This window comes from Gouania willdenowi, chromosome 7, assembly GCF_900634775.1.
Source record: "Gouania willdenowi chromosome 7, fGouWil2.1, whole genome shotgun sequence".
NCBI lineage: Eukaryota > Metazoa > Chordata > Actinopteri > Blenniiformes > Gobiesocidae > Gouania > Gouania willdenowi.
The window spans coordinates 6,669,656-6,695,672 of NC_041050.1; the positions used below are offsets into that span (position 1 = coordinate 6,669,656).

Consider the following 26,017-nt stretch of genomic DNA (forward strand, 5'->3'; position numbering starts at 1 on the left):
TTATCCCAGTGTAATAAATAAATAAGATGCAAATGAAGAAACAGGTTCTTAAAACAAGATCTATTTATTTTTTATTTACACTTCAAGCTCTGTATTCAAAGGATAACTTTAACCCCTATTTATGGTTATTAGGGGTCGAGCAGCCTAAGCTGCTGGGAACCTTTTATTATCTTACATGTTCTTCTTTTTCTTCTTCTTCTTACAGGAAAATCCTACTTCTGGAACAATCTCCAAATTTTGCACAAAGGTCCAATCTCAGCTACAAAAATATATAAACAGTCCTAAAGGGGGCGCTACAGTAAGTATCTAAATTCAAAATTTTGAAAATTCAAAACAAATCAAATAAATGTGCAACAAATTAGCAACTTTCACCATTTAAACTTATTGCAAATTATGAAGTCCATCAGTCTTTTTTTTTTTTTTTTACTAAACTGTAAAGTATTTTAAAACAATTTCCTCGCATATTTTTTGCTCTATTGGCCCCAAACTCTATAGCAACATCTTCAGAGACTGTTCTAAACAAACGAGCCACACAAATGTTTGATTTATCCAAAATTGAGGGTACAGTGTATAAAAAGTTTGATTGTAAATAGTATTGTAAACATATACATGCAAATTCTTTCCAAATAATTTTACAATTTTTTTTTTAAATGACAATTTTTTTGAAGTTGTGGTAGATGAAGTTTTGAAAATATCAAAAACCAAAAAACCAAAAACTGATTTTTAAAATTTTGACTCTATTTTTTTTTTTTTCTTTATACAGCATTTTTTTTATTTTACTGCTTTTCAGTTTTTCCACTTATGGAGCCAATAAATCATTGTTAAAAAAAAAAAAAAAAAAACACCTCCATGCCGTCTAGATGCAATATGTGTATTTTGGGAATTTTTAACAGTCATTTGAAATATGCCTTCAAACACTAACAGCTGATGTCCTAAAGCAGACTGGCCCCGACCATTGCCGTGCATCAGCTATAATTTAATTTATTATCCTAAGGTTTCATTTATTCAGGCAACTTTTTTTCAGAAAATTTGATCTCCTGACATGTTTCAACTGAAAAAATTAAACCATAGCATATTATTTTAAAAAAGAAGACAAAATGAACTTGGAATTATAATTTCATTTAATTTCATTTAGTTTTTTTAAACCAAAAGAACAACTGTTGTTAATGCATCCCCACATATTAACTGGTACCGCTCCTATTACACAGAAAGTTTGTGGCCATAATGATACAGTAGGAACTCCAGGGACTACAGTATGTTGTGTGTAACAACCCAAGGATGATAGTCCTATCTCTACCTTGTGCACAAGTGAACGCATCCTCCTGTAGCACGTATCCAGGGAAGCACTCGCACCTAAACGAGCCCAGGGTGTTGACGCATCTGTGGTGGCAGATGTTGCCCTCGTATATGGCACACTCATCCATGTCCTCCACCTCGAACGCATTCTGCCCATCTCGCTCTTCACCGATGGAGAAAGCCTCTTTGGGGTACAAGCTGTCAGTCACTGCGGCACAGGAAGAGATTGGCTTTTGTCCCAGTGACCAAAATGTAAGCAATAAAATGCATTTATTTCACAATCACATGATAATTAGTCACATCTGATGTGAGTTATTCTCTTTATGAATCTGTTTACCTGGCTTCTATACCCGCTTACCCTGATCACAGCCTATCAAACATAACTAATGGAGCAAAGCACAATACACCTTCAAGTGGTTTCCAGTCTATTACAGGGCGAACACACATATTTACACATTTCTAGGCACAGATTCAACAGAAACATTTTAAACAAGCGCAAACCTCCGCCAAGCACCAAATCTGCTCTTTACCCGATATTGGCAGTTATCTGGATTAGTGACCCTGATAAAAGCACCATGATTATTGGTCTTTTAAATGCTTGACATAACTGAGTCAAATTTCATAAAGATCGGTCAATTACGAACCGAGATATGAATTGTGGAATTTTCGCCAATGGGATTTTTTAAACTGATCCAGAATCAGTATATTGATCCATATCCCCATCATGGTTTTATGGAATCATCCATGGTGTAAGGTTTATCTTTGGTTAAAGTCAAAATCTGTTCAGTACTTTTGTCATAATCTTCCCAACAGATGAAAATGTTACCTTCTTGTTGGAGGTAAATATGGTATTTGGCAAAATAAAAGTCAACAATCCGTAGCAGTCACTGTATTATAGTTTTACAGACTGTGATGAGCCTATTATCTATCAACTGCACATGTTTTTCATACAAGAACAAAGAGCAACCTACAAAAATAAGTGCATACAGTATATCTGGCTCTATTTTGCTGTAATTTTTGCAGTTTTCCTTCATTAAAAGAAAAACAAAACAAAAAATTTGCAAAACTGGTCAAATGTTTTAAAACCAGTGTTAAACATCTGGTCTATGTTGAAAAATAAAATATAAAATGCTTCATGAAGGTATGATATAAAAAGACAGCGGGAGTTCCCCGGTCTGTATTACAAAGTGCGACCAAAACTTCAATCAAAATTACAATGTATGTAATACTCAATTCCAATATATATTAGAGTCAAGTCAGACTTTGTAACATCTGTCCAGGGACAACAGATGAAAAAAAGTGATTGGCTAACTTTGGTACATTTACTGGAAAGTTAATGAATGAGATGAGATGTCCTTTATTCGTCTCACAAAAGAGAAATTTGGATTTCAGTTCCATCCCGTCCAAGAAACATGAAAGACAATCACATGTAACATGGGAGGACACGAGCGGGAGTACTGTGGGTCGCCACAAGGGCGGAGCCCTGTATTTCTTAGATGAGAAGTGGAAAACAGGAGGTAAGATGAGGGGGAAAAGGCAGGTCCCAAACTATGCCCTATTAGTGAGGGGCACAGTGTGGAATTAGGAAAAAAAAAACTCCTCAGCACCATAGAAGCAAAAAAAAAACACCAGTACTCTGTACATTGTCCCTGTCAAATCAACTAATCAATAAAAATAAAATAAAGTATTTCCCCTTGCAGCAAGAAAAACCAGCTAATGCTAATGTCGTTATACTTGTATCTGTAAATTACAGCATTAACGGATTACGAGTACTCACGTTAATGTAATTGAGTTGCTTTTATGGGTACTTGTACTTTTTAGAGTATATTTCTACAGTAGTCCCTCGTTTATCGTGGGGGTTACGTTCTAAAAATAACCAGCAATAGGCAAAATCTGCAGCCAGCTTTATTTTTTACAATTATTATACATGTTCTAAGGCTGTAAAACCCCTCACCACACACTTTATACACTTTTGTCAGTGCAGAAATGCATGCAAAATTGCACTGTAAAAAATATCCGCGAAGCCGCGAAAGGTGAACCGCGTTATAGTGAGGGACAACTATAAAGTAATTAATTACATTTCTACACCCAACCATTACCTATACTATGCTATACTATACTGAGACCCTGAGAATTTTCTTTATTTTGAATTGAATTCATTGGCGTGATTTAACTTAAAAAATAATTTTACATTTTGACAAACCTTTTATACAGATGCCTTTGCGGAAAATGAATGAATTATATTATATATACTGTACATTATATTTCCTCTCTTCCTTTTTAAGTTTATACATGAGATGTTTACTGTATACAAGGGAACTGTGGTAGGATTTATTCACAAAATTATATATGAGGGATGAAAGTAAAAAGTAACTTTTACTATGAGTACTATTTAATTGCGCTACTTTTTACATGAGTATTTTATGTATGACTTACTTGTACTTGAGTACAATTTCAATCAAGTAACAGTACTTCTATTTGAGTAGGATAAATCAGTACTCTTTACACCTCTGAATTACAGTACATCCAGGGCTTTTTACTGAACATAAATTCAAAATGTTCATGTAAACATGTTTATATTTGTCAGAGTGAAGATTCTACACTTTGCACTTTTTAACACCTGAAATGAACTGTCTATTGCCTGTGGAGGACTCACTGATGCATTCTACGGTTTACCTCCCGCTCCTTCTGCTTCTGCATGTCAAAAAGAGTGGGTGTGAATATTTGACACCTTTTTGTGGCGGTGGACTGGGCTCCAACGCGGGCCTCTCTTTGACTCTCCCGGTCCATCTCTCCTCCCCCTCACAGCAGTTTAGAAATATGTGGCTGCAGTGGAAACCCAGGGACTGGTGGGCTTCACAGCGATGCCCCTCACGACGGAAATGTAGTCCCAGAGAGCAGCAGCCACAGCACTCCTGCATACAAAACATAATAAACAATACATGTGAGTCACACAATGTCACAGGCCTAATTGTTGAGGGTTTTATTTTATCAGCAATGTCACCAAATGATGGATTTCTTCAAATAATTGTACCAGGTTCAGATTACCTGCATGTTTGCTGACATCTGGATCATTTAAATAATTATTAATGTTAAAAACCCCATGATGCAATTCAATGAGAAACAGATGGCTTGGCTTTAAACACACTTCTAGTCATTTGAAAGTGGAAAAACTCAATAAGTTCTGTAGAAAGGGTCACATTGGTTGAATGAAGTTAAAAGTACCGTAGGTTGCAGGTTGAAAATCCAAGACGTGAACATTTTTGGCCAAAGAAAACAGAATTATTGCTTTTTTGTGTATTTTTGCTTTGCTAAACTTCATGGGAATGACTCTAGTCGTAGATGAATGTAAGCAGAGGTGCACGTTACATTTTTGGTCTTGTGTTCAGGGAGTTTTTGGGTTTGTTGCTTTGTGCTCACTTTTTTTTTTTTTTTTTCAAAATACATGTTTTCCAAACCACCTCACAGAAGGAACAAAATAAGGGAGATGTGGAAAATATGGAAAATTACTTGAATTAATCTGAAAATGTAGAGAATATAATCAACATTATTACTCTCCTTTTTCTCTCTTTCAAAAACCGTAGAAGACGTGGATGAATGTCGTCATTCCTTCCCATAATATAATCATTGAGTGTTTCAATGATTGTAGTGAACAAGACAATGTATTTTAATTCAGCATGATCTGTTTGAACGCGCCACTGGTGTTAACATGGCTAAACTCCATTTATCAGTGTTTACCCGCTAGTTCTGCTTTTCAGTTTCAGTTTATTTGTTTCCGTCTAACTAATATCTTCCAACATGAATCACAATTAAAAAAATATACAACACAACACGCAGAAGCGAAATGCTTACACGCCCAACATGAATTATTACATTCAAGTTGCCTTTCTCAGAAAACACACAAATAAGAAATGCAAGCATTCAAGTACAGTTGAGTTGCTTTTTTCAGATAATACAAAAAAGCGAATTAAGCTTTTGGCATGCTTATCAAAATGTTTAGTACGTATGTGGTAAAAGTGCTGTTTTTGGTCCCCTAGAGCAGGATTTCCACAACATATTCTGCACCAGTTCACCATCAGTTTGAAGACAGCTAAACTTCTACAGCTACTTCTATGAGAATGCATGCTTCTGTCGCAGTTTTTTAGTGATGGAGTAACACCACAGTAAATGCATTATGGAGCTTTTTCGACATGTCGCCGTTGTAAAAACAATGGTTCATACTCTAAATTTTGTTTTTCAAAAATAGCTGTTGAAAGCACACGTATGTAATCTTTTTTAAAACAAAAATCTATATATTTTCCTGTGCAACATTGATAGGCATTTAACAGCATGCCTATCAAAAGAAAAGTTTCTTTCAAAATAAGACAAATCCTATTTATTTATTATTTACCAGCTGTCCGCGACCCACTTTTGGGTCCCGACCCACCAGTTGAGAATCACTGCTCTACACTACACTACAGTCTTAGGACTTAGGCTTTGTCTATTCTAGATCAGTGGTTCCCAAACTTTTCACAGTCCCATACCGTATTTAACCTGAAGCCACGTACCCCCTACTGCTGCACCCCCTACTGCAGTGGCTATCCGTACGGTTGCCGTATCATTATACCGACATTCTATCCATACGCAGCACCCTTATTGGCCAGTTTAGGTCACGTGACCAAGACTAAACCTAACCCTAACCTGAAAAATTGTTGCGATATAGGGTCATAACCTAATGTACCATTAGCACCGGGGGTTGTCGGTGAATAGACACTTTCTTAAAAAACATGGTAGTGTAATGTCATATACAATGTAGCCTAATGGTGAAATTTGGCTCTGAATTTGACATATCCCGTTGAAGAATAATATATAATATGAAGTGAATAATAATCTGTAAGCACACAAGAAAACATTAGTCCACTGGCAATTTCAGTGAGACACAATCTCTCTTTTTCATCACCCTGAAACTGTGAAATACAACCCACTACCACTTTAATGTGAAGCGTTGAGAGGATACACATAACTCTCAACCTAACTTTAGTCATAAATCTTTCTCCACGCAAAGTCTTGGTCTGTGTTCTGTTTTCATGTTTGTCGAAGCTGAAAATCCACTTTCACACAAGTACGTGGTGGCAGAGAGCAGCAAAGTCTTCACCGCACGTTTTACTAAGAATATTTTCTGAACAATTTGAGCCCATTTTTGCTTATTTTTACCCTTTTTATGTAACTACACCAAACTAACCACATTTTGTCATATTTTTGTTCCTTTTAATGCATTTTTGCTACGTTACTCACATTTTTGCCCATTTTTCCATCAAATTTCAATGCCTTTTCTGCACATTTTTCAAGAGATTTTTGGCACTTACTGTATAAACCCTTTTCACCATGTTTCCCACCTAATGTCACATATGTTGACTCTTTATTTTAACTTTTAACCTCTTTTCACCATATGTCATGCTTATTTTTGCAAATGCAACCACATTCACGATTTGTCATGCCCATTATTTGCCAGTTTAAACTAATAGTTCCTCATTTTAAGCCAATATTGATATTTTGAACCCTTTTTTCCAACTTTTTCTCTCAGTTTTTGGCCACTGTAATTTGCAACTTCTATGAGAACGCAGGCTTCTGTGGCAGTTCAGATGTGCTTTTTTTTTTTTTTTTAAAAGATGGAGTAACACCAAGGTAATTACATTATGGAGCTTTTTTTATCATGTCAACGTTGTAAAAGCAATGGCTCATGCTCTGCACTACGGTCCTAGGACTATAGGATGTGTTTACTCAGGATGGATGGATGGAGGAATTTAAATTAAAATGAATCCTTGAACTTTTTCCTTTCACTCAAGATCTATTTTTCCCCCTAATGCCTGAAACCTACAGTAGATTGTTCAGTACTTTGTTTTAGTATGTATAGCCTGTTTGCTAAATTTAGCTTCCACCTTCAAATTATAATTACGTGCATATTGTTCTCATCTACCCCAGAGCACTGCAGTGCAAAACAATTGGCAGAGCTGCTAGTTCGTCATCTTTTTAATATCAATAGTCACATGATGTCTGAATCTGGGACAACTTTCCCTTCATTTATGGTTGAACGCTTGTTTCTGTGTAGCTTACAGCAACATCTTCACTGGTCATTATGCAGAGTAGCATGGCTGTATATGGAACAGTCAGAAATGTCGTGGGAAAATGCAGGTAACGGCATTTTTTTTTTTTTTTTTTTCAATAACGGGGTAATTTAACTAATTACTTTTTACGCCGTTACAAAGCCGTTAACGCTGCTGAACGTTAAATCCGGTGCGTTACATGCATTGATTGAATAAACTGTTATCTGAAAGCAACCCTGGCTTCATACGCAGCTGCAGTGAGGACGTGGGTTAAAAACAAGGTGAGCGATTATGATTGGCTAAGGCGGTGTCATGTTTCACGGTAGCCAATCAGAACCAGTGTTTTTACACATGGGCCAGCACACGCGCCACACACACAACCACTACAGATTTGATGAATCAGCAGAGATGGCGAGCGTGGAGAAGTCCGATGAAAAGTTGGCATTTTAAGGTGGAGATACAAATACTACTTTAAATGAATTGTGGTCAAAGGCAAGAACGTACATGTGAAGTGTACATTATATCCAGGAGAGAAGACTTTGTCGACATTCGTTGTATGCAACTCAAATTTAATGAAGCATCTCATCTAAAAAATGTGAATTCTTTGACATATAGTAACTTTTTTTTTTTTTTTTTAACAGTAACGCAAATAGTTACTTTCCTTGTTAATGAGTTACTTTTATTATAGAGTAACTCAGTTACTTTTTGGATCAAGTAGTAACTATAACTAATTACTTTTTTAAAGTAACGTTCCCAACACTGCAGGTCACATTGCACTTTAGTAGCTTTGATAATATTAAAAAAAAACACAATATAGACACACTCATCATCACAATAGGAGCCTCACTGACTGGAAAATGCATCTTCTTCCAGTATTTTTTTAATCTCACCGCATCAATCATCACACTGTTTTTCTACAATTTCAGAATTGCCTTGATGTTCTTGGAAGAGAGTGAAGCGTGCAGGACTGTGGGAACATCCAGCAAGAGACAGACTCTGAAATCATTTGTCAGAATTTAACAAGATAATTGTTTAATAAAGGTTTGGCAATCATCCTTAGAAGACACGAGAAAAAGGGAGATTGATCACAGCAGGCTGTACTTTTCAAACACTCGTGATCACGGACAAACACTTGCCTTGTAGGAATCCGTGTTGCAGTTATTGCTGGAGTCCTCTGCACACAGACTTCCTGCTTTGGCAGCATTTATTCCTGCCGAGCAGCGACTTTCTCTCAGGGAGCTGAGGCAGCACTGCTGCTGGGCCGTCCTGACCAGAAAAAAGGTACAAATCAGAGAACAACTGCACACATGTTGTGACAGCAACTGTGGCCTTACTGAAATTACATAAAAATACATATATATGCAGTATATATCATTAATGTGTGAACATTTAAGTAAGTAATAATATTTTATATCACAAATTTCTGGTGACCCCAGATACATTTTGTTTTCCCTGAAATTAGTTTTTTGATCATGTTTGTTATACTGAGTTACACATGCAGAGTAGCCAGTATCAGTGCACAAAGTGACAATAAGCGCCAGCTCAGATATTCTTGTAATGCATTACATTTTAACTAAATTTACAGTATATTTCAGAAAGTCTTGTTTCTGATTGATTCTTGTCCAACTCTTGACGTTTTAGTCAAATTATTTCAATTTGTCATATTTTGTTGTAAAAATGTAAGAGTGACTTCCCTTTATGGGTTCAAACTCCTCTATTACAATCAAAATGTTGCTTTTAGCTGAGATTGGTGGTTTTTCACATTTTGGTGGCTTCTTTTGCCACTAACCACGACTATTGGCCCCGCCCCTCTAATAAAAACTATCACCTATGGACTGGTTGGATTGAGATAATTGTGAACAGAGAGGTATACTGACTATTGATTGAGTAGCTAGTTAGCATAGCATAGATTGGTCGTTGGAGATTTTCTTGTGTGAACTGGGTGTGTCTTAGTGGCTACTGGAGCCCCGCCCATAATCAAGGCATTTTCTGAATTTCCATCCTAGATGCACGTCAGCTAAAACCTTTAGTTACTCTTTAAAAGTGTGTTTGAATTTTAAGCTATTTACTTTTAATCTCCTTCAGTTGAGTAAGTTGGTAAACCCAGGGGAGGGAAGCTGATTGCAGTTACATAATAGCCTTACCAGCACATGGAGTGCCTGTCTTTAGTGGGGAGTTCCATGTTGTTGCAATGTCCATTAGTTGAGGCCCATTTCCCTCCGGTTTCACAGCACGTCTCCACCATCTCCTTAGCAGACACTGCAATCACACACAAACACCTTGATACAGACTGGCCCTGTTTTACCTACGCCTATGCTAAACATGGCCACATTAAATGTAGATTACCTCTGGTAATGTCATTGGTGCTTAAAGGTCTCATGTCATGCTATTTTTCACCATCATCTCCATTTGTTCTAAGAACCCCAAAAACATAGTATTTGAGGTTTATTTTCACAAACTCGTCTGTTTTCCAGAGTTTTAGCCTCTGAAAAGTCACTTTCTGAGCAACTCGACACAAACAGGCTGATTTGTGGCCTACTTATGCATATTCATGAGTGGTCATTTATATAGATGAGACACTGACTTCCTCCTCCCCACACGGTGACGTAGAGCCAGAGGACGGCCCGCCCTCCTCCCACCCCTTCCATAGCCGAGCTCATGCTGCTTTATAAACACGAGACAGAGCGTGGGGAGGAGGCGTTCACCGGTACATACATAGACTGTAGAAAATACATACATAGCACTGCACGAAGGATGCTCAAATGCTCACCTTCGTGGGCGTGTCTGTTTACATGTCAATCACGGCAGAGAGCTTCCTGGAGGCGCGGCTTCTCCAGCTCAGTGTCGCGTCAAATTTGTCACCAAAGTGAGAACGCGTCATCAAATTGGAGTGAGGTGTTTGGGCTCACCCTGCAGTAAGAAAGGAGCAAATCACCCTCTAACTAACAATTGAGGAAATCAATGAAAAAAACACTTTGGGCCTGTGTATGAAGCCCATATAGCACTTTATGATGTTTAAACCACAGAAAAGTTGATTTAGCGTAACATGGGCCCTTTAAAAGAAGGTACTTAAAATGATTGAAAATACAATGACGGTTTTCTTTCCTGCAAATCTCATCTCTTAAATATTTTCTCGCCGACCTTGTACATTTAAATGTTTACTTTCTTTGTGAAATGATCCTTTTCTGTAACATCCGGTTTAAACACTGCTCGCCCAGACTACAGCAGTGACAAATTAGTAGTTCACTTCAAACTAGGCCAAGGAGCAGACAGAGAAAAAGCACACGGATGTAGTTTAATGGCAACATACAAAGGTGTTTCATCAATAACAGGGCCATGCATTCCAATCCAACGTATACGCCCTGCAGCAACGGTGTGAGACACATTTTAGGACACATTTTGTCCATGTAGTACATCAATTATAATAAAGGTTTGTATATATATATATATATATATATATATATATATATAAAAGAAGATTATACATTACTTTCCCCCCATTTGAAAGCATCCTGTATGCAGATAAAATGGAATATTTTTCCTACTTTAATGGGTTAACCCGAATTTGAAACCTATCATGACAAGACAAATAGCATAAAAATTAGGCATTTTCTTGCAACAAGTTACAGGTTTTTTTTTATTTTATTTTTTGCTGTGGTAACAGGAAAAAAAAGCAACCAGATATTTTGAAATGCCTATTGAATTAACAAAACACAAAAGAAGCTGAGCATGCCAGCATTAGTCCAGAATAAACCAATAACAGGGCCAATACTTTGGCCTAAAAGAAAGCTGAGAGAACAACCTGTACTGTTGAGAACGTTTGAATCAAATGGCAAATACAAGCCTCCCTGTAGTGACTGTGTGCAACCTAATGCAAAAGATCCTACAACTATGTTGGGGAAAAACTGGTGTGTTTTTTAATTATATACTATAAATGGCTGACACAGTTATGGCACAACGAGCCTCTGCTAAAAGTAACCGAAGTGTTGGTTTGTTTGTTTAAAAGGATAAGTAATTATTTTACTACTGCGTTACAATTTTGAAATGTCCTCAATGAAAAGTGTTTTTAAATAAATAAATCTTCTTTTGCCTGGTTAATTTGGCATAGGTTCTCTCGTTGGACGCCGACTCTGAATCTAATTGTGTTGGTTTCATTTCAGCTCATTTCTTCAACTAGTAATTTTCCTATCAACTTGGTAACCCTGGTATCTCTTAACTGGGGTTTATTCGCTTGCAAGTGAAGAGATGATTGGATTATAGATATTTGAGAGATTGTGTCTCAGGATATTATTTTTTTTCCACACGTCTTACAAAACCATCAGGATTTGCACATTATGTCTTCAAAATATTGTTATTTTTCCTTCAGATGTAGTTGAACTCAGCTGTTTTGGGCCATGCATTATACTTTCTGTAATGTACAAGTTCATGCACTACTCACTACATTGTACAACACTGCTCTTTTTGTGTCAGGGTGTTTGTCTTTGTGGTGAACCACTTTCTGTCACTAAAATGTATGACTTTCCATCAAAATAAAAAATAAAAAAATCTCAAAGAAAACACTTTTAATTATGTTGACTGTAACTCGACTTAAATTAAAATGAATTCTTATTACAAAGGTCAAACTTAAAGACTGAAAAGAACTACATTCTTATCAAGATCAATAAAACTAAGTTTAAACAAAAAGTTGCTGTTAAACTGGTTCAAATTAAATGAATCTGCTCAATGTAACTGAGTAGAAACATCTGCATTTTCCTCATGAAACTGTGGCTGTTTGAAAATAAGATTTATACACTCTGCCCTTTTTTCAGTGTCTTGTTTGAGTTTGCTTTATAGTTTTTTTTCTGACACAAACCAAAAGAACAACTAACAAACTGAGCAAAAAATGTTCTTTCTTTGACCGTAGCTGTAACACATTAAAATGTTTACAAAAAAGCTTCAATTGACCCTTCACTGCATGGTCTGCTGCACCATATGTGTGCTTATTTAATATGTTAAATTAAGGCAAAGATCACAGAGAAGAAACAAAAAAGGTCTATTTAGGACCAATCTCCATTTGAACTCTACTCATCCTTTAATTTTTGTTGAAAAGCCTTAATTATACAATAAGCTTTGTGTCATCATTTTAAGTAGTATGAATGGCAGCTGTATTGTGTTAAATTTAGAGGTTCGGGAAAAAAGTGACTGTAACTCAAAACAAAAGGATTTTCTTTGAGGATGAAGTTAAACAAAACCAGTGTGATTAAAAGAAAGGAGGCACAATTATTTAACTCTCTTCTTGAGGCTTTAGCGCCATTATTATAGGTGCAATCTCTTGTTAAAGAAAAACATAGATTTGTAGCATTTGTTCAATGCATAGTGTAGATGTAGTGCATAGTTTAAAATATCCTCTTTTCCAGAAATTGGCAGGTATCTGGATCAATAATTCTGATCATGGTAGGTAATATCGGTGTGAGAAAAAAATCGATTTGGCGATATATCACAATATTTCACAGCGCGATTATCACATGGATCCCAAAAAATGTCCAAATCAATTATTTTTTATCATGTTTTTTAATAAAAAAATATTTAATTGCGCGAACATACAGCATGGTATGCATAGTACGTAAACGTCCGGTCACTTGGTGTCAGTGAACCACATCAGACCTTATTAAACTACCTCACACCTCAATGCATTTCAGATTGGATGTTGCAGTTTTATAGATGCATGTTGTTACTTTTTTTTTCCAGAACTTAAGAACTTAACAGAATCTGTTGTCAAAGCAAAAGTTGAACTTTTTTTTAAAAAAATGTAATTTGATAACTATACCACTTGTTTTTTATATTGGCACTTGAACAGTTACCATTTACTTATTCTCACAAGTTTTCAAAAAATTAAATCAATTGTATTTCAAACTATTTTGTACTTTTAAAGGTAAAATTTGTAATTATTGATATCATAATATATCGCAATGTATGTCGTAGCGTTTCGTATCAGGATATATCGTACCATATCGTCAGATTCATGGCAATGCACACCCCTAGCAGGTACCATGATTATTCACACTTTAAAGGCTTGGAAGAGGTGTTCATCCCCTGTAATAATGATGCAGCAGGTCTCAATGTATGGACACCCCCACTTTTTAGAAAAATTGTAATGAAATGCGCAATCCAGATCAAATATCGATGAAACTGGGGATATTTGAGGAACCAACTCCAAATAACTGAGTAATATTTCATTAAGATCGCTCAATGACAAACCTGAGATATTCATTTTTTAAATTTCCCCAATGTTGAGAGATTGGGATTTTCTTATTTTCCAAACTGAACCAGAATCAGTATATTTATCCGGATCCCCTTCAAAATAATATGAAATCTTCCATGGCATAAGGCAGACATGAGCAACTGGCAGCCCAAAACAAATCCCCAAAAATTGTATTTCATTAAGTTGGAAGGAGTATTAAGCCCAGCGTAAAACACAAAATAACTCCCAAAACACACAAATAGAAAAAATTCAAAAAATACAAAAACATATCTCATAAAACATGAAATGACAAAGACAGACACAATAACCACTTAAACAAAGTGATTATTGAAACACAAAAAACACACTAACTGTCAATAAAATCGCACAAAATGACAGGAAAAAAGAGAAAAAAACAACAAAAATACAAAAAGTGACCCCAAAAACGCACTAATCGACAACAAAAATGGAGAAAATGACAGAAAAATACACATAAATATACAACAAGAACACAAAAGTAACAAAAACACACAAAATGACTAAAAACTGACACAACAACAAAACCACAAACAAAGACAAAGTCAAAAAAAGACAAAACCCTTTTTTTCCCCCTTTATCAATGCTCAGATCAGTCATTATTCTAAATGCTGACATACATGTTGATCATGTGGCCCTCGGAACAGATACAATCATATTTTTGTGGCCCCCGCTGTGATAGCATTGCCCATCCCTGGCATAAGTAATTTAGACGTAATCCTGATAATAGACAAACAAAGACAAAAAAATGCAGGTGAAAATATGACCTCCTTGGTGGAAGTAATAAATACTATTCTGCAAAACAAGAATAAGTGATGAAAAAAGATAAAGAGCCGATAGCAAGTGTCCTCCCTTTCCTGGTTTCACTGTAACAACTACCTACTGCCAACAGTGTGATATTTACCTCAGCTGAATAACGGTGTTTCTATTTACAAAGATGGTTATACGGAATCTTTTTCACTCAATCTGCCAATTAGACACGGAATGGGTGACATCACACTGTCTGAAAATATGGAGCTAAAATAACAACCAACAAGGGCAACTCCTAGCATGCCTGGAAATGCAAAGCCGGCGTGTTGTCCCTAATCATGGCTCATGCGTCTGTTCTTTTGTGGACTTGGCAGTGATTTACAATACAGGTGGTCTGTGGAGGGCTGAGCTAACACGTAGAATAGGAGTGCAACACAATGGATCCTCCACATGCAAACTGTGGTTGAACATGCCAGATGATTGATGCTGAAAGCTTAAACGCTTGTCTGCTTTCTGTGTGTGTATGTGTGTGTGTGTGTGTGTGTGTATTCAGTCCTACGTAAAGCTCGTGTGGAGGTGACACATTGCTCCTCCCACCTATAACTTGGAGAGATATCATATTTTCTAAACACATAATCACTGGCCAAGAACAGCTGGCTGTGACATAACAGGGAGGGCTCTACTGCAATTACAATGATGTCATTCACAAAACAGCCATTTCTGGTTTAAACTATTAACTTTTTGCCTAATTTCAATGATTTGATGTATCTATTTGTTTTCTGAGGAAGGGGGTCATGATATGATGATCAAAGCTCTGGTGATCAACGCTCTTCTCAGGTTTCTAAGGTTCAGTCTCCTCCAACAAGAAAACACCTTTGATTCCCACTATACCAGACTAAAGCACACACAAAATACACACATTAATCTTCTAAATCTGAAAATATTTTTTTTATCCGTTACAGACCCAACACATAAATAAGGCCTTATAAAATCCATTTTATTTTATTTTAAAATATAAATCAAATATTAATCAATTTGTTAAAAACATTAGTTTTTAATTACTGTGAGGAAACAAAAGAAATACTGATTAAAAAAAAGAAAACCATAATGATGCAAAAATGTGTGTAAAAAATAAAAATGTAATTTAAAATAATGAGTAAGCTTCACGAGAAATGGGCGGAGCTTCACAGACACAGTAAAGTTAAGAGGGGACTGATGGGCTCCGTATTTTGGAGTGAGTGATGAGTTTTTTTGCAGTTTCAACAGTGTTTCTGGTGGTTGAGATGGTGTTTGAAGCAGCCAGGAAGAGGGAGGGTGAGGCGGTGCACCTAATGAGTAGTCCTCGGAAACATTTCTCCATTAAAAAAAATGTTTTTTTGCCGTACGGTGACGGTGTTTCATCCCGATTCTGTAAATTACCACGTTCTACGATGGATTCCGTTTTCATTGATCGATTCAGCGACTCCGTCCGCGATTCTTTTAACATGGAAATGATTGAGCCCTACATGAACATAGAACACCCCACACATAATGATTCTGCCCCAACCCCGATCTTCCTCCAAGCCAAAAATCTTGCATGATCAAACAAGATCTAACAACGTAATCTAATGCCGAGCTCCAAGCAACCCACAAATCAGGATTTTGAGAACTCCTACTTGAAAAATTTACTTGAAATGCCACCTGAAGTTACCGCTCTTATTAATTATTATTATTATTATTAAATATAAATCTAATATTTTACCAGTCAGCCATGTTTGAGATATTGTATTTCCACGTTGAACTCGGAGATTGGCATTTTCAACTCGGAAAAGCCAAGTTTTGAGTTGCCTTGGACGCAGCATCACGTGTTTCTCAGCTCGCTTTTTGATTGGCTATGTTTCCTTTTACTTCACAAATCATGGGGTTACGGGGCAGGACTCATCGGCTTTTCCCACACATGAACTAGTTTAATATTTACGAATACTTTTGCGAAATTGGAAGTCTAGCACAGTCCCACATTTCTCTCAGAAAAAAATCAGAGAGGAGCTGAAGGGTAATACAAGACTTTTTATCGAAAGTGGCAGCATTTCCTTTCCTATTGTGAACTAATCACAGACATTACCAGCAGACTGAAGAAAGGTTCATTTTGAATTCCTCCCATTGTTTTACTTTTTTGTATTTCACAGTGTTATAATGTGAATGCTGAAATGTGGTGGATCTTGCATTCGTCAATAAAAAAATATCAGCATTTACGATTGTCCGACAAAGTCCAATTTTGATTGTCTGACAAAGTCACTCCAACTAATTCCCTCTTAACACGCCTCAGACCACAAGATAGTTAGCGTCCTTGTTCAGGCGGGGGTACAATCGGGACAAAAACAGTGTAATTTCCCTTATGTGTGTACACCGCTTCAGAATGAATTTGCATGGAAAGATTCAGGTGAACATCAGTTGTGTTTCTTTAAATTGTCAGATTTGTACCTGCTTTGTTTCGTCTCAAGGCATGTGACTCTGGATTGCACTTCGTGATATAATCTAGTGCTGAAACAGACAAGCACCCTGTTCAAGGGTTCACATTGTCTCTGGTCCAATGAAAGCTTAGACAGGCACCAGCAGAAGATGAATCCTGCACAATATCAAAGAAAGAATGAATGAATGAACCCCACTGCCTGTAAACCTTTTTCCAAACTGCCGTGCATAGTCCAAGGTGTGTTCGCTAACCAGACACGCAGGAAATCCATCTCAGCCCTGATCTTTTAAAGCGATAGATAAAAATAATGCCAGGATACCGTTACTAATAGGTTTCAGGTTTCATGAGTTAAATTGAAACACTCTCTTGCATTAGAAATCATTAACTCAGTGAAGCATGGCTGGAAAAGCAATCAACTCCGGCCTTTTTGTATATATAGAAGCAAAAACATGAGCGTGGATTGCATGTCTTAAAATATCGGGTGTCTTTTGTGAACAGTTTTTCGCATCTGGAGCAGATGTGTGTTTTTTTTTCTTATATTTTTAAGCACCGGTAACATGTAAAGTTGGGTGGTTTTTCAGTAAGGACATGTTAGGATAGAAATTATGTCAGAATTACTGAAAATGAACTGGAAAGCACCCTAGACTGCCCAGAACAGATGATCTTGTTTACGCTCTGATTCTGTAGGATGTAAGTTATCACATGTCCAACTGTGTAATTCTCACTTCTTTTCATCCTTGGGGAAAATTATACATTAGCTCAGCCCCGCTCCTACATGCAGAAAGTAACCGTACAACCCTGTTGTTGATTAAAAACCAGTGTTTCTTTATTTCATCTTCCCTCCCATTGTAAGACTTCTGTCACCTACTTCATCTACTTTTCTACGTCTAAAACCTTTCCCGTTAAGCTTAAAGCCATAGAAGCTCTTGGCAAGGATAAAAGGAATTCTTTTGAAAAAAAGACGATGTTTCAGAAGAGGTGATTACATGGGAACATTAGGAAAGTAGCAGCCTCGAGGGAGATGGGCAATCACACCGGGCTCATGAGGGACCAGAGCGTTGTGTCTGGCAATCAAGCCATAACAGTGGACTCATTCATCACATGGGCATTCTGCCGCTCACAGGTACAGCCCCCGAGAAACCCTAAACCAGGTCAGGGAAACATCAGAAAACCTAAATAGTCCCATCCCCCCCCTTTTTGAGCCCACACTGCAAATGTCTGTCAGAAATGTGCTTGAGTTATTGACTGAAAGGAAAATATTTTCTTTTCTTTCTCAGAAACATAACTTCAGTGCTTGTTATGTGTGCCTTTTCATGCCCACCCCCACCAGATGCATTAGTGAAGGCTTTTGTCTGCTCGATTTTTCCAGTTTCTGCTTTAACATGTCTTCACTGTGGAAACACTCGTGTGGTCTTATCCAGATATTTAGAGCAAACTGAGTTGCAAGGTCAAGAAGTTTGGACACCTTATTCCTTTAGTAAAGCAGGGTTCGCACATAATTATTTTCTAAATCTGAAGAGACTAAAGGTGAAAGAAAAAAATCAATTCTGTGATATATCACGACATTTCACCCTGCGATTATCATGTCAATCCAAAGAATGTCCAAATTGCTTGTTTTTTTAATCAAGTTTTATAAAGAAAAAAACATTTAATTGTGCTAACATATACACCCGGTCACTAGGTGTCAGTGAACCACATCAGACTTTGTTAAACTACCTCACTCCTCAATGCATTTTAGCTTAGAAGTTGATTGCACTTTATTTTCATAAAACATACTGGACACTTTTATAGATGCATGTGGTTAGTTTTTTTTTTTTTTTTTTTAAAGAATTTAAGAACTTAACAGAATTATACTCTGTTGTAGAGGCAAAAGTTAAACTTTTTTGAAAAATGTGATTGACAGTTTGATAATTATACCACTAGAGCTGGGCGATTTTGCCAAAAAAACAATTTTTAAATAAAATTTAGATTTTCGATTCGATTTTATTTTATTTTAATGCACTTAAAAATGACTGCAGACATCAGATATATTGTCAAAAGTGCAACTTTATTGCTGTGATTGTCCTCAAGAGTTAAAATGCATAGAACAATCCTAAAATAAAGAGGAAATGAGGCTCTGTCATTCAACAATTTCAAGCTATAACCCAAGTTTAAGCAAAAGTGCAACAGCAACTTCACAGTAGCTTAAATTTTCTGATTAATAAATCAGATAACTACATATTCTATCAGATATAACATTACAATTAAAAAAATAATAAACTCCTCCCTTAGCATCTCAGTATAGTGCGAATAAAAAAATAAACATGCCTGTGGCACACATATAGCCTACTCAAAGGGTAAACAAATGTAAACAAAGAGGGGGCTGGTACACGTCGGAACGCGAAAAAGTCCAGAAAACTGCGATGGGAAATTTTGAAACTCGAATTTGCAAAATAAAAATTGTTTTTATCTACAAATTTTATTAATCAATTAAATCGATTTTTTGCCCAGCCCTACATGCCACTTTTTGATATTGGTTCTTGATTTACAATTAGTTACCATTTACTTTTTCCCGCAAGTAAAAAAAAAAAGAAATGTATTTTATACTATTTTGTAATTGTAAAGGTGAAATTTGTATGTATTGATATCACGATATATCGTGATTTACATGGTTTTGTTTAGTATTGGGATATATCGTATTGTGACATGCAAATCGTGAATCATATTGCATCGTCAGATTCATGGCAATGCACACCCCTATTACATACCCCAGACATGAAGATAAAATATCAGGCATAGAACAGATTTGATCGTGCTGTGTGTAGTTCGTTCCGATAATCTCAACACAGAACCAGAATCAGTGCGTGATCAAACAAGATCTAACAACATAATCTAATGCTGCGTTCCAGAAACTTTGGATTTTCTGACCTCCGACGTGAAAGAGTGACTTGGAACGCCACCTGAAATCAGAGCTTTTACTCAGTAAAGTCGAGAGAACAGATATGATATTTTACTGGTAAGCCATCTTTCAGATATTCCTGCATGCTGTGGCTGAACTCGGTCAAACTCAGAGATCGGAACTTTCATCTCGAAAAAAGACTGAGTTCCGAGTGGCCTTGAACGCAGCATTTCGTCTTTCTCAGTCAGCTACATTCCGTTACACATCGCAAATCACTGGGTCACGAGTCGGGAGTTGTTGGCATTCCCCAGGCACATCAGGAGTTTTGGTTGTAAACATTGAAGAAGTTTGATTTCCTGCCCCAAACCGTTTTAGAGCAGATTATCAGGACAAATTCCCTCCCAACACACCTCAAACCACAGGATAATGTTTCAGGATAATTTTATAATAAAACACAAGATAATCTGTCATCCTTGGTCAAGAAGGGAAAATCGGGACAAATCCAGCACGGTTATCTTCATGTGTCTACCACATTTAAACCATCTGCTAAGCTTTGATCTGCTTGAATCCTCTATACATTTAACACATGGAATCTTGCATATCTGTGAATAAACCATGTAAAAAATTATGAAATTATCACAAATGATTTAATCTGAAATTTACAGTTTTGCTAAAAGTGGTATAAGTTTGAATATTTGTCATATTTGTTTGCTTGAAGCTCAGCAACATTTCTTGATTCAACTATTTCACTTTTGATGACCAAAACAAGGAAGCCTTGTCATTATTAGTTTATCTTCAGGGTGTCAAACTAATTTTGGTTCAGGAGCCAAAAGAGGAGCAGTTTGATCTAAAGCGGGCCGTAGATTTTAGGTGTAAAAATGATAAATTTTACCATTATTGTGCCCTAGTTTGCACATCCACATGTAACCGATATAAACAGTTAAACAGATATGTGCAATTTTGTGGATTGTCTTTGAGAAATTGCGCGATTTTAGTAAAAATAAAAAATAAAAAAGAGAGAGAGAGAGAGAAAAATAATAGAAAGTATCAATTCGTACGGTTTTCCGAAGTAGACGTACGTAACGTTTTAGGGTTAGGGTTAGATTATAACCCTATATCGCAACCATTTTTAGGGTTATGGTTAAGGTTAGGTTTACGGTTAGGTTTAGTCTTAGTCACGTGTCTAAAATGAGGGGCGCTGCGTCGAATATCGGTATATTGATACGGCAACCGTACAGATAGCCACTGCCTTAATAATCTGTGTGTGCAGTCGTGTGATATACGAAGGGGAAAAAGCCCTTGGAAATATTCTTGCATTTCAATGAATTTATAAAGTTGGCACAACTGAACTACAACTGAATTATTTGGTAATTTACACAATTATTAATGCGTTGTATGCAATTTTTGTTTTCTCCTGCGGGCCGATATGAATGCACTAAAGGGCCGGATGTGGCCCCCGGCCCTTGAGTTTGACATGAATGGTTTATCTGCATATTAATCCAACCCTTTGTTGGGATTAAAATGACACAAGATAAAATATTGTCAATGTAAAAACAAAAAAGCACAGAAACCAATACATACTAGACTTTCCATCCATTAATACTTGCATTCATCCTCTACATCTGCTTTATTCTACAACATAGACTAACTAACTACTACTACTAACATAGAAACATACACGCGCACACACCCAATCACTCCTACAGGCAATTTCAATTAACCTCATGTTTGATTGACAGTGAGAGAATACCAGAGTGCTTAGAAAGAGTACATGTAAACTCCCATTCTCCTCCCAAAAAGTCAAACTTCAGACCCTCTTGCTGTGACACGAAAGTAAAAGTCATTTGTTTTGCTCTTAGGATATCAAAGTGAAAGATGTTCTTCCGCAGTACTTCTGTTATCTCTCTTTGAAAACACCTCGCAGATGCAGTCAGCATATTATACACATACCTCGGGGGCCCAGGTGCTGAAAGCAGAGAGAACTTCTGACAGGTCTCAACAAAAGTCCCGGTGTTGTAAAGTAGGCTAACGACACACCTCCACATTTTCTTTACACGGTGTCGCAAAATCAGAAAAAGCTCCAAAAACACAGCTGATCAGTTTCTTTAACATCTGAACTCCAGAGGTGGTTCAAAATCCATTAACTCTATTAATCATTAGTCAGCTCACACACTAGAAGCCTTGTAGTATGATGTGGTAATGGTGTCAGAAATGGGTTTCTTCTGTTTTGTGGAAAAATTCTTGGGGGAAAATCAGTCAGTCTGACCACATGTCTACACATAAATGTAAAGGATTTCAACGTACTTTCTCCGGAACACAATAGAAAGAAAGAAAGACAGCTTCTTTTAGACGACACATAATTAAGAGGCACAATACGATGCAGTACCTGCTATTTACAAACCTCTGGAGAAATGAAAAGGGCATTCTCTCAACCTGAATGCATGAAAATAAGTACGTAGCAGATATAGCGCAATTATTTTTGAAACAAAGGTAGATAAATGCTATCTCAGGAAACCAGACTTTCCATGAACTATTGTTTTTCTTGGATGGCAGCCAGCTTCAATTGACTGATTACAAATTTCTCCTCAAAAGACAGGATGTGTGGAGCAGGGGAAAGGTTTCCTCTAAAAAACAATGTTGAAATATCATCCTACTGTAATGAATGTTCACTAAATGGACCATTCAAACACCTCTTTGTTTCAGATCTTGTTGGAATGGCCCCACGATGGACCGATGACTCCAGCCTTTCTCTAAATGTCTACTGAAACATTCAAACCATCCTTTGAACTTTTGATAAAGGCATTTTAATTAATTATCCCTGCTTCTACGTTCTTTATTTGTCTGATTAAGATGGGTAAAGGTTACTTAAATCTGCATAAAAACTCACCTTCTGTTGCCCTCTTCCCATTGTGAGGCTGGTTATGATGGAGGGGTTGGGGTTCAGCACCTTCTTCATTCATCCCGACCTGGTCTCTTTTGGTGGGACCGGGTTGAACTTTGAGGTGAGAATCCAGTTTTTCATGCATCCATCTCTCATCTATTGGCATTCTTTCACGTTCCTTATGGTTGGCAGTATGGGAGAGGCTGTGATTTCTGGAATGGCTGCTGTGTCTGTGCTGACCCGAGGATTTTTTCACTTTCAAAGTCTCCTGTGCTGCCGTGTCTCTGTCTCTGGTGTGTGTCTCTCCGGTTTCTCCATGTGGTCTGTGGTCCTCTGTGGACACTCTCTGTGTGGCTGTGGTGGTCGGGGAAGGTTTTGACGTCTTGCTTTGAGAGTTTGAAGTGGCTACATTGGTGAAATGTGTAATTGTTTCCTCGCCGCTTCTCTCAGAGTTTACGCTTCGAGGATCAGCTCTCAACTTGTCATCATTAGAGTTCACGGTCATGGAGTTGGAATCTGCTTCAGCTAGTGGTGTTGTACTCGATGCCAGTGGCTGGGCCAGGTTTTGAATAGAGGAAGTCGGCCTTGGGATATTATACTCATATTCCTCAGTGCCAAACGTGGGTGTGTCCTGCTTGTACAGTGGTAGAGTGTTTCCCAGTGCCAACTTGGAAAACTCTTTCTCCGGACTAGTTCTCCGGCTGTCACGAGAGCTGCCAGTGTTTCTCAAGGGGCTGTTGTTGATTTCCGTGGACGTTAAGGGCTTATTTTTTACGCTGGGGTCACAGCCAGGGATGGGTGAACACATTAACTTTCCACCTTCATTTGGACAATGGCAAACCTGGCACTGGTTGATCTGGAAGGAGTTCCCTGCTTCATATTTTTTGTTGCCATGGGTACAGCCAATTCTCCCACACTGCAGGCATCCATCTGCAGGTTGTAAAATATCAATGCAGTTGGGAGGAATATCAGGGCATGGAATAAAATGGCAGCTTATTTTCCCTCCTCCCTGGGGACAGGAGCATTCAGTGCTTCCAAAATCCACAAAATATGATTCGCCCTCGGGGACTTTCCCTTTCCGGAAGCCAGCTTGGATGCAGTCATAGTATTGGTAGCCCTCACAGGTGCATCCCCTTTGGGTGCAGGTTGGACAACAGGCGCCGTTCTCTAAAACTGTCTGGATACAGTTTTGTACGTCAGGGCAGTCAACTCCTGTGCAGTCGTTCTGGCTCAGACACGTGTCCAGGCTTTGCATTAGCAGACATAACAACAGCGTTGCCCTTTGAATGCTCATCTTGCATTGAAAAGAAAAAGTGGATTTTTCAGGAAGGATATAATCCAGATAAGATGAAATGTTGAGTCCTCTTTCAGCCTGTAAAAGCAAGCATTGGTTGATGATATATTTACAGAACAAAATCTGTTTCTGTTCAGTAATCAAAACATCCAAACTAATAGACGTTTGTTTTGAATTGACCTCCGGGAGCATATACAGTATCTTTCCATGTCTAAGCTTTTTTGGCCTTTTTGCCCAATGATGATCAACTTGGAAAAACATGGGGGGGGAAACCTCACTGTGTCCATAGTAGTGCTGAAATAGCACTTTAGCATGTATATTATATATTATACATACAGTATATATCAATCCAATCAAAATCTGGGGAAAAATGTGTGTGTAATGTGATCCTAGATGTAGATAACATGACAATATTGAAAACCAGGCCTTTTCTATTTCAATTACCTGTTTTTTTCTCTTGCTGCTTTGATTTGTACTAATGGCTTCTTGCTCACACAAGGTTTTACTTCTAAACATTCACTTTTCATTCAATTTTACAGCAAGTTTTTTGCCTGTTGTCACTTTTGTCCGGGACAAAACCAGAACAGATTCCCAATATGAGAGAAACTTCCTTACAGTAGGCCTTACGCTTTAATCCAACTTTTCCAACAACAAAAAAAGCTCCTGTTGTTCTCCTTTAATTTCTAAACCTGGCTAAATTGATTCTGTGAATGTATTGTTTTGTGAGAAGCTATTTTGGAATAAATGGCAATGTTCCTTGTAAAAAAAAAAAAAAAACAAAAACAAAAACAACATATATGAACATTCACAAGTTGTTATGCAAAGCCAGCAGCTCCAACACAAGGTTCATTTCACTTCAATTTGCAGAGTGAATGATGTCCTTGTTTGCCAATAGTACAAATTATTTTACCAGATCTTTAACTAGATCACTGCTTTGGGGCTTACACGGGACTCAACTCAGCCCTGAATAACATTTGGTCAAAGCCAATGCTTAACTGAGAAGTAATAAACAATAGGAATGAAAACAAATATATATTTTGACTTATGATACGTTTACATTGGCTTGTTTTTCCTAAATACATATAATTATAGTGATAATAGGGACTGTTTGCTTTGCCATCTCTGGAGCAAAAAAAAAAAAAAATGACCTTTATCCTTTTGCTCACCCTCTCTTACACACACACACACACGCACACACACACGCACACACACACACACGCCCGCGCACACGTGCGCACACATGCGCGCCCCCAGCTTTCTATGTTTACGCATAAAACGTATATTTTACCATTCAACCAAATTAAGGTTTTACAGAAACCAGTGGAGTGGATACTGTATATAGACGTCACAGACATGCACATTTGGAAGAGATATCATTATCAGCTTTACAACGCGGATAACAATATTTGTTTATTTTTCTAAACTATGCAAATATCTTTTTAAAATGTCTAAGTTTGCGCAGCAGCAGCACCCTCCAGCTCATGATAACCCAGAGAAGCTGTGTGGTCACATGGTTCTCTGTGTAATCTGCTCAGAGAGTGAATTAATTCGCAGTCTTGCACTTTTATTAATAAGAGTGTGTGTGTGTGTGTGTGTGTGTGTGTGTGTGTGTGTGTGTGTGTGTGTGTGTGTGTGTGTGTGTGTGTGTGTGTGTGTGTGTGTGTGTGTGTGTGTGTGTGTGTGTGTGTGTTGCTTACCTTGCCTCGGTGCTGCTGCACGGCTGAGGGAAACTTGTGCGTAAAGTTTATGAACTCACTGTGACTGGGGAGGCTCTGCTCTGCTCTGCGCGCCTCGGCTTTTTTCATGGAGGGCGGGACAAACTTTGAAAGCACAAGTTTCCAACTTAACTTTGGGAAAGAAAAAGCAGAAAGTCATTTTCTGTGTTGGAATTGACAATAATTTAAAAAAAGAATAAGAAGAAACCGGGTATATAATGGAATGGAATGGGGATTTACAGTAATTCAGAGGCTATGGAAGTATTATGTAATGTTGAGTTCAAATAACTGACTGGTAACTAATATTAAATGTGTCAAACTCAAGGCCCGGGGACCAAATCCGGCCCCTGGAACATCCAATTTGGCCTGTAAGAGAAAACATGAATCGTTGTGTAAATTACCAACTATATCTCAG

The 26,017-nt window shown here is 37.4% G+C and overlaps 1 protein-coding gene across 1 annotated transcript in view; it reads right to left on the bottom strand.

The window, feature by feature from the left end:
- LOC114467366 (fibulin-2-like) overlaps positions 1-25,637 on the bottom strand; it is a 47,215-nt gene extending 21,578 nt beyond the window's left edge. Inside the window, exons 1-6 of the mRNA XM_028453587.1 lie at positions 25,585-25,637; positions 22,600-23,965; positions 9,524-9,638; positions 8,516-8,645; positions 4,028-4,211; positions 1,298-1,504 (exon numbers count right to left, since the gene is read on the bottom strand). Coding sequence (XP_028309388.1) covers positions 1,298-1,504; positions 4,028-4,211; positions 8,516-8,645; positions 9,524-9,638; positions 22,600-23,887 — 1,924 coding nt within the window. The 5' untranslated portion in view covers positions 23,888-23,965; positions 25,585-25,637. The remainder of the gene's footprint in view (positions 1-1,297; positions 1,505-4,027; positions 4,212-8,515; positions 8,646-9,523; positions 9,639-22,599; positions 23,966-25,584) is intronic.
- Positions 25,638-26,017: the final 380 nt, after the last annotated feature.